Source organism: Melospiza melodia, chromosome 4 (genome assembly GCF_035770615.1).
Source record: "Melospiza melodia melodia isolate bMelMel2 chromosome 4, bMelMel2.pri, whole genome shotgun sequence".
In the NCBI taxonomy this organism is placed as follows: domain Eukaryota; kingdom Metazoa; phylum Chordata; class Aves; order Passeriformes; family Passerellidae; genus Melospiza; species Melospiza melodia.
In genome coordinates, this window is record NC_086197.1 from 69,436,447 (window position 1) to 69,449,596 (window position 13,150).

Genomic DNA, 13,150 nt, shown 5'->3' on the forward strand with positions numbered 1-13,150 from the left:
ACCTCAGATAATGGAATCTTTCAGAGCCCCATTTCTGAAAAAAAATATTTGCTTTGTCATATAACTCTGCTTACAGTTGGGAAAAGGAATGAGAAAGGGTAAGTGGCTCCAAGATAAAGCTTCCTTCACGTACATGTATAGCCTTGCACTGCGCTGAATCAGCCAACAGTTTTAGACATTTTGTTGCCTTTTTAAAGTCAACAAATAATTCAAATACCTTATAGTTATCTTGTGTGAAAAAATGTATATAAAGCTAAACTCCTGCTCTTTCTGCTTTTAGGCCAGTTTTGAGGTCATCTGCATCCTTTATAGAATTTGGACAATACATATTTCCCCTCTATTTTACCTTACAATGCTGCTTTTAGTAAGATTCTTTCTTAATCAATAAAAAAGTTACTGAAAAAAAATCCCTACGGAATTAATGTGACTCCTTAAAAAATACATTTTCAACTTGAAATCTAGTTAATTGAAAAGAATTAGGAATCATTTCATCTGCCTGTGAGGCTTATGCCCATTTTCCTCATTTTGCAGATTACATTCCTTCATCTCTCCCTCCCCTACCCCCCCGCTAAACAAACAATAGAGAAATTCTACAAGGAGAAAAATAGGAACTAGTTACATAAAGTGATGCATAAAGAGCAAGAAAACAAAAATATATTTTATCCTTCAGCTTTCTTAACTGATAATATTAAATATTTCCAGAAATTCCCATGGCTTTAAAGCTCATTTTATGGTTGCCCTAAGGCAACACATGAATCAGTTTTCACTATGGAAGCATTAAATTCCTTTGTCAACTCACAGAGACAGTTTGGAGCACAGAAGCAAATCTGACTTGTGTGACCTATGCAAAGGCATGTTGACTTACAGTCACTGACTTCAGCTGCTTCATGCTCAACATGTCAAGCACATGAACAAGTGTTCACAGGCTTATAAATTCCAGAGATTTTTGAGACAAAAGGGCACATAGAAATAACATTTCTCCACATAAAGGACAAAAGTTTTCAAAATGTATAATCAGTAGCGACCTTCAAGTCAAATCAGTAGTCCTAAAATTTTCTATTGATGATTCCACATTCAGGTTCATAATCACACTTCCCCAAAAGCTACTGATTCCCTTATGCTAAGGACTCCTTTCCTAAGTAACCTTCCATAGGCAACACTCCTTAGCTGGGCTCTACCAACTGAAATGGAGACGGATGAAAATCACACGCTTCTTCTCTTTCCTGAAGATCCAAACTGTCCTAACAAGCCTACCCTGTCTAGGGAATTCCTGTCACTGCTGAGAAGAGAGGGTTTCTCAAAGGCACAAGAGAAACCTGTAGCCACAGGCACCTGCAACTGCAGTGTTTCAGCTGTTCAGAAATTTGCACTCCATTCTCATTACTTTTTTTTTAATCACAGACGTGGTCTGTAAGAAAACAACAAAGTAGTTCACAGCACATCACACCAGCTGCATACCTTAAACTTGTTTCGGTGGTTATCTGGGACAGTTTCTTTATCTGGACAGCTACAACAGCTACCCATGACTTCTTCAGAAGACCATCTGATCTCTAAAGGGGAAAAAAAAAAAACCAACAAAATGATCATCTAGTTGAAGTAAAAATGAAGTATCATCAACAAACAAGCCAATGCAAATTACTCCGACAATTCTTCATGATGAATCTTCCAGTCGCATTTAATAAAAAAGTCAATGTAGATACTACAGATATGATGGTTTATTTGCATTTGACAGTAAGGAGTGGCAACACAAAGCTGTTAAAGTCCTACCAGTAACTCACCTTGAGGTTACTACCAGACAGACTCATTTGATTTGTCACCTTAATTCCCATGGCAGCAGCTTGGGGGAAAAACAAAAACCCAACCACTTACTGTGCAAGATTTTAATTTCCTAAACCAGACTCTTACACCAGGCAGCTACCTAGATTCCAGTTCCACCTAAATGAGCACTCCCTGGCTCAGGAGCACAGCACTAGAAGCCCTGGGCTGTAGCAGGTTACCAAGCACCAGCAGAGCCCATATGGCTGCCCAGGCTTTGGCAGCCCTGGGGTTCCAGGCCTGCAGGCAGCCATGCAGTAAGGCTCTGTGCTTCCAATTCAGAATATTTCCCATATGGCAGTGTATATCAAACTATGTAATCAAAGACATGGGAAGGAAAAAAACCCACATTCAACACAAATATTTTAAAACTCGGGATTTCCTTATTTCTGTTAAGTTCTATTTGGATTAAATTGTGTTACACATTCGTTTTAAAACAGTAAAAGGTGGTAACACTGAACAGAGTGGCAAAAGTAATGAAACAAAAAAAAACACCTTGGTATTTTTGGTATTTTCATTTAAAGACTTCTGTGTGTATGACAAAACTTTCACAAAACAGTTTAATAAAATGTTCACAGAACAAAGTCTCGCAACTGGCTGTTTCATCCTCTACCACCATGAAAAAGGGGTTAAGCTTCACATTTCTTAAATACAAGAAAGTCTGACAAAAGAAAACTTAACCCATATACATAATCTTTATATTGGATAAGAATTAAAATTTCCACTACACAAATGAAAAATCCTGGAAGAGAACTATATTATGTCAACAAGAGATACAACACTAGAAATCGAGAAGAAAGAAGACAGTATGGACTGATAAGTTTTCCTGACTAGAGGGAAAAAATCCTATGTTATCATCTTAAGAAAATCATGACTTGGTTTCTAGATAGACATTTGTATTAGCATGCAGCAGTAGTATTCATGTAGCTCCTTACTCTGCTAAGGGGTAAGATGCAAAGTATACAATGAAGAGCAGTTAACTTTTCCACTTTTTTTCATCAGAAAAGCCACTCAAAAGAGACTCCTACTCTAGAGACTGTATAAATCAGCCACCAAGAATCCCCTGCAGAGGTAACAATACTGCTCCAATTAATCCACTGATAAAGAGGCAAAGTACCAGACACCTATTCAAAATCATGATTCTTTAATGTCATTTCTGTCCATAACATGAAAACATGCATTATATTGACAAAGATTTCTTCCCCAACTCAAAATAAAACCAGGCATTGCTCGTTTGCTTCTACTGCTGCAGAGAGAAGCTATGCTACACACAAACTTTTTTTTTTTTTTTTTTCCATTGTGAAGTTTTGAAAATTTTATAGTGGTAGTAGGAGCAGTAATAGTTGTTCTTTCTCTTCTGTTGAGAAAGGGAGCTACAGGTAGTAACACCTGATCCTGGTTCCTACCCTGGCACCCCTCAGTGCCTCACTACAGCAATGCTCAGATGTCCTTGTCAGCCTCCTGCCACGGTGCTGTTTACCCTGGGAATCCCCTGCTATGAGGAGCAACAGGTGACAACAGCCTCAGGGCAGATTAACAGAGAATACTCTGCTCCATACAATGTAGTGGCACATGCCTCAAGCAGCCTTAATAAATATGCATGCACTTAATAAAGCCCAGACTTAGACCTCCTCAAATGTTTTTTGTAGTGAAAACAGAACTACATAGCTGCATGCTGTTAGTATTAGACTTTCTATGCATTCAGCATGAAATAACTGACCAAGTCTGTTGAATACAGGGGCTGCTTCTTTAAAAAAACTTAAAAAAAAAAAACAACGCAGAACTTAAAATGCAAAGCACTTTGGAGAAAAAAAAATCACTAGAGTTGCAAGAAGAAAGCTGTAGTATATTGTGTATATCAAGATTTTTGAAGCACAGCCTCTGTACCTCAGGAACAACAAAGAAAGGGTATGTAATCAATAATCATACAAGCTTGTTATTTTGTCTCAAGTATGCTCTAACATTAATATTTCAGAAAACCAAGAACTGAAATGCTGCTTCAAAGGAGAGATGTGAACAAAGGCTATGAGGAAGAAATTAAACAGCTGGGGAACTGGCAGAATTAAAAATCACTCACCTAGATTTGGCCATTAATATTCCCAGCCTCTGCTGCAGCATCAGGGCTTCTGTCATACTCAAAGTGTCATGCTGTCTTGTCACAGAACTAATCATTGGACCTAGAACTAGAAGGGTAAATAAAAATAACATTTTTTCTCTTGTTTTTGAGATGACAGTTAGTAAACTAAGAAAAAGACATGCTTTTGTTTATAATTATTTTGCAAGTATTATGTCAAGCAAGGTCTTCACGATGTTTTAGATAAGACTGAGCTCAGAGTTGCCCTGGTATTTCAATGCTATGGAAGAAATTAATCCAGCTCTCCTTTCTGCAATGCAGCCTGTCACACTGGGGACTCCATTCATTCTCCACTCACTGCACAGCCAGTTCAGTGTGGAAATGACAGATGTGAAGCTCCCGTTATCCTCAGTGCATACCAACCCAACCCAACCCAAACCACAGCAGACAAACAGAAAAACATGTACAACTCACTCTATTTAACTCCCTCTTGCTTATCCTACTGAACATACACAAATGCTGACTTGTATGGCTAACACATCACCCTTTCTCTGCTTCCCTCATGATTCTTGCTCCATGACACCATAAATTGCTTGCTTTTACTTCCCCACCTCCTGGATTATTCTCACACTAGCTATCCACTCACATCTAAGACTTAAAGCTAACTGCTGCTTCCATCATGCTAACAGCTGGCAGTCTCTGTTCTCAGTTTGTAAAATTGCCAAACAAGCACTTGATGTTTCCTTTGATGCTGCTTATTAAACTCAATAAAAGGGCTAATTTCTCACAATAATACTTTATTATTATGTCTATGCAAACTTCTTTGAGACCACTGCAGCTTTGCTTACACATTTTTTACTGCAATTCTTTGTATTCATCAGCTGTCCCCAGTCTTGCGCCTGGATTAAAAGCATCTTGGCAAACCAAAGCTCTCTGCCTTTTTGCATAACATCACATGTAATGTAGTCCTAATTTCCTTCCAGGTCCTAAGCATGATTCCATCAGTTGCAGAATCCTCTTACTTGTGAAGGGATTGTGTAAGAGATTACCAGAAATTCAACACTGGCAAATGCAAAAATAACACTCCTAGCAAAGGAGCTCTATCTGTTAGGAAAGATCAGTCACATAATCATGCTGTCCAATGGAAACTCTAGCTGGACAGCTATCATAAAGCAAATGAAACATAACTGTTTGGAAAGTCTTAAAAGTGCTAAACCAAAAATACAATTCTACTGTGTGAATCCATAGTGTAGCCACAGATGTAGTAATGTATGCCATCAGGGCTCCCCTGTCAAAAAACACAGAGTAAAAGCAGAAATATGCTACTTAGACAACTCAGCCTGAAAAAAGGAGCACACAGAGCATGAGTACAGAATTATAGGTGACAAAGAGAAGATAAATAAAGCACAACTATTTTCCAAATGCAACTATCAAGGAACAGCAGTTGACATTATTAAGGGGGGGTTCAAACACATAAAAGTTCTTTCTTGCACATTATCTGTAGCTAAGCAGATCTGCAATGTCTTGTGGGAATGAGTTCCAAAATGTTAAAGATTCAGAAAGTAAATTGGACAGATGCAAGCTCCAAGAAGAACTTTTAAACTCAAGGATGTCATATCTTGCTCAAAAAGTCTCTAAGGTGCAGATGCTTAGAAGGGTCTTAACGAACAATCAAAAATGTTCCTTCTTACTACTCCCTTCCCTATATATTTACTATTGGCTCTCAGAATTTACTATATACTGTCAGAAACAGGATACTGGACAAACTGATACTTCAAGTGTAACCCAATAAAGCCATTCTGATTAACATATACGGATGATCAACTCAAATTTGTGAGCGCTCTGCAATAAGATATTTAAAAAAGGAAATAATTAACAACTTATACTTAACTTGAAACTAAACTCTAGATTTCACAGAGGTACCAAAAGATAAACTTATTGAACTGCTTGCCAGAGATGTATTTTTGCATACAGTTGTGTACCTATCCCTCTGCAAGGTCAAGTTTTGGTTATGGAATGACCCCACCCAATCTAGCTGGTATTATTAAACTGTGGTTTCAGTCAGGTTAGATTTCTGCTGGCTTAGCATACCAAATCAGCTAGCAGAGAGTACAGCAAGTGCCAGAGCCAGCTAGGGACAGAATCACAGCCTTAGTCTCATCCACCCAGTTTTCAGAAAAATTAGCCACTTTACTAACTACTGGGATTGAAGTTTACCAAATCCCCTACTAAAATTTTCAGAAGAAGCAAATGGAAAGAGGGAGCAGAAAACCTGACCCACCCACTCCGGTGAAATCTTAGGAGGTAGTCATTAGAAAAATAATTAAAATAAAAATGTTCATAGACAAGCTATCCTAATGCAGGTATGTTTGCACTGGTCTTTATCTTGGTATTTTTCTAGCACAGTTTTAAACCTTTTACATGGTTTGGCTACCTAAAGCAGAGTAGCCTATTTCAGTTACCTAAGAATGATTCTTAAACAATCTAAACCAAGTTTTATAATTGATTAAATAAAGCACACAAATTTGCAGTACCTAACTTCTTTTAAATGTAAAGCAATAACAAAATTCTCCAAACAGTTGCTTCCAATCACAAGTTGGCTGTTTATTCAGTTAGGGACTTTTTAAAATTTTCCCAGATTGCAAAATATTTACCCAAACTTAAATATACAAGAAGTAGACATTTCCACAGTCACAACCCTAAGTTCTGTCTACAATGTCAAATTTAGTAGCTGTAATTTCCCACTCACAAAGCATGAGTGATGGCTGGGTGCAGTTCTGCAAGGAGGGGGAAAGGCATGGAGGGTATCTTCTGCTTATCCCTAACACATTCATTACTGCATTGCCAGGTAAAAATCCCAGGCAAGAGAAACCAGGACCAACTCATCTAAACCTTGTTAATGGGAGTGAAAGGAAGGAACTGCTGTAACTACACTAAGATTTATTACTTGGCTTTGTGAAGTAAAACGTGGCTCTTTCCCTCACAGATTAAGCAAGGCCAACAAGTTATGCTAATCTCTCACAAGTCAAGGAAGACAAAGCATCAGTGTAAACAAGAACAACACAGTCAAAAGCTTGCAGATATTCTAACACTTGCAATTCTGCGGTCTCTCCAGGCTGGCAATGATGAGAACAAGGCATGTATTCCCCTCACACAAGAAAGGCCACACGGACACGCTGCTATCCTACTCCTCATTTGCTCAAAGTCACCCCATTCAAGTCAGCTCATGGTTGCAAAGCTGATCTAAAAGCTGATTTTAGCTTAGTCCTGAGTGCTCTGGTTGCAGAATGGAACATTAACTTCAGCAGATATTTTCTGTACACATAAATTCCTCTCACAAACCTCCTAAAAATCAGGCAGAGAAAGAACCCCAAGCCATAGCACACCTCAGAAGAGGCAGGGAGAAGCAAGGGTGCCTTGTCTGTTCACCCATCTTTTGCACAGTCTTTTCAAATTAAAAAGTGACCTTCCAAAGCACTAGCTTGCCACAGTGCTAGGCCCTCTGCTATGTCTTTCCATTTAGTCATATGTCATATGTCATTCCATTTAGAGTCCAAACATAGGCTGTCTAAACTACATCTAAACTAGACAATAGGAGTAAATATCACAAATAATGTGCTAGACAATTGAACACACTGAAAGAGGCAAAACTAACTTGGATAACTTTCTCCCAAAGTTCAAAATTCCTGGCCCTCAAGAATTTGGATGTTGACATTTCTAGAGGGATTCAGAAAAGTATCCCAAATTTAGTATTACAGCAAGCATCAGCACACCTGCCCATCCTGCAATCTCACATTCAAATTGCAAATACTTGAAGAAATCACAGCCAAATCCCTACAGATACATTCTAACTCACTTTCTCATCTCCTTTTCTGAGCAATTCTTGATGTCAATGGTTTTTCTACAGCAGGTGACAATTTCACCTGGAAAGTGTTGCCTCAGAGATTAAATTGAAACTGAGAGTATAAATCTGAACATTTCAGGTTATTCATAGAAAATTTCTAAGTAACTCATTACATGCTCTCCTCATGAACCAGAGTAGTCACTACAGCAAAGTGCCTTTCAGCTTTCCACACAAAAGAAACTTTGCATGAAAGTGTAAGACAGCAGACAAATGAGATAAACCAATTTCACATATAAGAAAAATGTTATTTAGCAAGACAATTACTGTTTTATTGGCATGCTATTCATTTCAGAATATAGATGAAGGATGCTGAATGATAGTGCAGTCAGTCTTTTGAATTTTGCTGGTAGCTGAAAACTGCCCATTTCACAACTGGCTAATGCAACCAATTAAATGGATAACCTCTGTACCAAATGTGATATACCCTAGGTCTTTAGAGTTGTGATGTAATCCATGCTGGTAAATTCTAGATGATTTAAGAAACCTGGTGTCCTACTCAGACTTAAAATAACCTATACTTTGACCTTCTGTTTATTTTGGCTAGCACATCTTCACTGCCACGAAGCCAAGTTTTTCAATTGGAAACAAAATGTTTCTGGTACACGGGACTCCCACGTACCAGACCTCACATGTACATAAGAGATGAAGCACCAAAATAAAGCTAGTAATTATTGAGTGTGGCCTTAAAATCCAAGAGCTTTATTTCCCCAATGGTCAAAATAAGAACTTCTTGGCTTTATAATTACCAAAAAGCAAAAAAGCAACATCTGTACATCAGCAAAGATTGACTTGAATGTTTGGAGTCACAACAGACAAAAGAGGTGCCAAAGCTGGAACGCTGGCCCATGGAAACACAGGGGTTTAATGGCATATGAATGTTCAGAAGAGCAGGGAGAAACCCCATGAGAAATACAGCAAAATAAGCACAAAATGCCATCATTCAAATCTACTCATCTTCTTTCAGGTGTTCTGGAAGGCTCTTGCCTTGCACAGTCTGACAAACAGCAATGTGACAACAATTCACACCCAAGAAGCAAATGCGTTTTGGGGAGAACGAGGTTCAATAGCAAAGCAAACTGAACCAGGGTCAGACATAGTCCTTGCCCTTCATCCACCTGGCAACAATTACTAAGAAAATTAATATTGAAGGTGCCTCAGTACCTTAGAAGGATGAAAAAAGCAGTACTAACAAACCATAGCAGAGTTAAAAACTACAATGAAGGAGATCCAAGAAGAAACTAAACATGCTGAGAAATAGTGCTGCTGGCTGCAATTAGGGAAAACAAAGTACTAAGGGTTGAGGTGAAGCAGCAAAATCTAGTTTGTAACTTTGCTTATGCTAACAGGTGGAGTTTTCACTCAATATTTTCATTAAATGAGCATGTTGTCAGACTTATGATCAAAACACAGCAATAAATGTACACCCCTTTTCTCTCTTTAGCTCTTTCCAAAGGAAAAAAAACCAAAAACAAAACAACAAAACTGACATAACCCAAGCTAAACTGTAAAAGCTTTCTGGCTCCAATGAAAACAAAATTATTGCAACCACACACCAGCTTGAGCAGACCAGCTTGCCATTTCAGTGCAGTGCCCTCAGAGCCTCTTTGAACACGCCCTGAGGAGGCTGATGCAGGATCACACCAGAACTCGCCCTCTCAGCAGCATTCCTTTGCAGCACCTTCTGCTGCTGCCAACTGCCTGCTCCTCAAACTCACAGACTTTTTTTTCCTTACTCCTGCTTTTTAACACTCAGATCACCTCACAACTTGACCTATTTTGCTGTATATGTTTCCATATATTTGGATTCAAAATGAACAACTTTTTATTTCATATTTATTAGAGCCATATAAAAATAGCCAATATCATTTAATAAAACTAAAATTGAATAAAATGAAACACTGGAGCCTTGTTGTTTGTTTAAATACAGAACTAGCAACTGATCTTGAAGAGTCATTATGCAAAAATTTGAAATGGTATGCTACTATTAAATTAATTCTTTACAGTTCCCTTTAAAAGTGATCATTTCAGCAAAATGCTCAAATTTAGGTGAGATAGTTAAACATTTGCAGGAACACTGTTCAACAGTAATTCCTTAAAAAAACCACATGCTCATTCTGACAGAAAAGCTTTTATATTCACCACAATTACCACAGAAGTGAAGATTAAAGACCAGGTCAAGTAGCTGAGCTAAGATGAGCAGAGAGAACTGCAGCAGGCAGCAATGTTGTGCCAACCCTAAATACTTCATGGCGCTTAAGACCAATTTACATAACGCCAATGCTACACCTCTCCACTTTGCTCTAGCATGACATTCTAAGAACTGCATTCCCTTATCCTGAGATGTGGTACCCCCATACTTAGGCCTGTCCCAACGCAATATAAAGGGTAATCACACATTTCATTCAGGTACTAGGTTGGTACAACTGCTCTATTCAACTAGGGCACATAGACACACATACAGCCTTAAAAAGGAGTTTCAAATTTTCACCTCAGTGCATTTTGAGAACTCTAGGTTTTTAATGAACATGAACAACCTCAGTGCATTTTGAAAACTCTAGGTCTTTAATGAACATCAATCTTGAACAGGAACACAAACACTGTTTGCTTTACCATCCCCATTTGTCCCTCTGAGGATGTGGGACATCATTGCTTGTTCTACTCTTTAATCACTCTCCAAAAAATGATCCTCTTACACCAAACTTCCAGAGAAACAAGACTTATGTTTTACTTGGTATCATTTTTAAAACAACTTACACACATGCAAATATTTTCCCATTTCTTAGTAAAACAATTTCTCCAGATCCACACCACCATACTGTTTCCTGTGAATGTCTGCCAGATTAACTGCATCCTTTTAAAAGAAATAGCAGAACACCAAACTCCAAACCATGACATTAGGTTAAACAGGCAAGCACTATAAATTATTTTATTCTTGGAAAATCTGAATCTCTTTTAAAACATCCTCTAAGAAATAGCATATACTGAAAGCATCATTTTTACACAACAATAAACCAGCAGAAATGGGACTGAAGTTTTAAGAGCCGTGCTATGGCAATGCTTTTTGGATACAGGATCAAGGAGTAAGGCAAGGAGATGGGAAAATATAGTGGAAGGCTACAATAATTAAGTAATAGGGCCAAGGAACAAGAGAGAATCTAGCTTAATTCTTGAAAAGGAAGCCTGACTTGAAATTGTTTAAATAGTGAGTCAGTTCTCCAATATTTAACCACAAATGCCTTGTACAACTTGAGGCCTGCTACTCTTGCCAAGTCTTCAAAAGCCATTGAAGTGCCAAATCTTGTCATTAAGTAAATGGCATTGAGTTTATATTTCGCAGTATTTTAATCCTTGAAATATTGTTTGTTCAAACATTTCAGGAAGGTTAAAGTTCTGCTTTCATGTTTTTGACATGTTTTACACACAATTTTCTAATACATTAATAGAAACTACTCTGGAAAGCCTACGAGATCTTTGTTACTGAAATCTTAAGCAGATTCAGCAAGAAGTTATCAAAGCTGAGACCATGCCACTGTGTTTTATTAAAATAAATAAATAAACAAACAAACACAGTTTGTATATCATTTTAGTATGTATTCTCCATACATGCCCTTCTTCATCTATCCATTGCTTCCACTATCAGCAAGTTCTTAGCACTTGGATACAGGGAATCTGGCCTTACCTGAACATCAAGCTTTTATATATGGTTTTTATTTCTTGGAAAACTTACAACCGAATCCTCCCAAGGTCTCATTAAAGCTATTAAAAAATAGCTTGCCTTCTTTAATGACCACTTTTCCATTTTCCACACAGAACTCTTCCCATCACTTCTGAAAGGCTCACAATTTTCTTAGTTCTGTTTACATATCTCCTCATGTGCTTCTCATACATTTTTTTCTTCCCACTTTAAGGAGACACTCTAATAATAATTTAAACTTACCTACCCTGTGGCCCCATATCACTACATAAAAGGGAAAGATTAACAACAGCTAGTTAAACCTCTAAATCAAAACTATGCAGGTTGGTCACTGAAACAAAATCCACAGTCTTAAGGGTATCTTTTGTCACCACTGAAATGCATCTGCCAAAAAGCAAGTTTAAATTAAATTCATTTTATTTGTATTCACAGTGAAGAAGAGCATAAAAACATTTAGTTAATGTAGCTGATTTGCTACATCATGGTAACTTGATTGAGTAGAAGTCTGTCTGTGCTTTGGGCTACACCAACTCATTAAAATTCTGATTATTAGGATGTGCATGGCAGATTTAAGTAAAACCCAATTATAATCACATTTTTGAATCCAAGCAATTATTTTCTCCTTTTGATTGCTGAATCTCTTACAGTCAATTTTATGTCATTAAACAACTACCTCTTTGAGTACTTATTTGTTAGTGATTTAACATCCTCCCCACTAGTCAAGTTGATCCATGCCCTAAAAATTATTCTTCTGTTTGAGATGGGAGCTAGTATATACTAGTTTGATCTACCTGTACAATGGAGAGCAAAGCTTCATGAAGCAAAACAACCTTTATTCATAGTTCTCCATAATTACCACAACTAAAAGGTCCACTTCCTTATATTATACTTCCATGTGTTTAAAAAGCTCCTTTTAGGGTCTTATAAAATGTGTCCTTCTTGATCACTGCTGAAACACTACAGAAACACCTGTATTAGCCTACTTCTCTCAATACAGAGCCCTACAAAGATAGATTCTGTTGTGGATGATTTACATCACATTTGACAACTGCTGTTCAATGTTAAGATCAGGCACCATTTTGTTCTAACAAAGAATAAACATACCTTTTTATAAATCCACATTGTCTGCTTTGCATAACTGTCCTTTTAGTATTTTTTAAAGCTATAAAAGTACTATTAGGAGAATATGTATCAATAGAAATGTGGATGTTAGCACATGCATGTCAATATCCACACACCAGAACAAGGAGCAGGACAAAGATTAAAGCTTAGCTTGCCCAGATAAGGAAGAGCACCATTCCCACAGGAGTGCTCCCAGCAGCAAGGCCTGATCAGAACAGCCACCAGTGGAAGAGCCTGCAGCTAATACAAGTTTGCATCTTACAGTGTATATTGTTCCTTTTCCTGTTACCATATCCCCAAAACAGATTACTGACACATATTTAAGACATATGAAATAAATAAAACAGAAAATTAACAGATGCTCCTCCTGTGACTCATGGAAGCTGAAGATTGAGAAAAGCATATCACAACATCTCATGACGATTAAAACACATAAAAGATCATGCAAAAGTCATTCTGACATTGCCAGTCAATAAAGATGCCAGAAATGCCATTAAGATTTTACAGCTTTTTTCTTGTCCTGTGTCACAACAGATGCTGG

The 13,150-nt window shown here is 37.6% G+C and overlaps 1 protein-coding gene across 1 annotated transcript in view; it reads right to left on the reverse strand.

Moving 5' to 3' along the window:
• FRS2 (fibroblast growth factor receptor substrate 2) overlaps positions 1-13,150 on the reverse strand; it is a 51,617-nt gene that overhangs the window by 14,713 nt on the left and 23,754 nt on the right. Inside the window, exons 2-3 of the mRNA XM_063155078.1 lie at positions 3,893-3,998; positions 1,459-1,550 (exon numbers count right to left, since the gene is read on the reverse strand). Coding sequence (XP_063011148.1) covers positions 1,459-1,524 — 66 coding nt within the window. The 5' untranslated portion in view covers positions 1,525-1,550; positions 3,893-3,998. The remainder of the gene's footprint in view (positions 1-1,458; positions 1,551-3,892; positions 3,999-13,150) is intronic.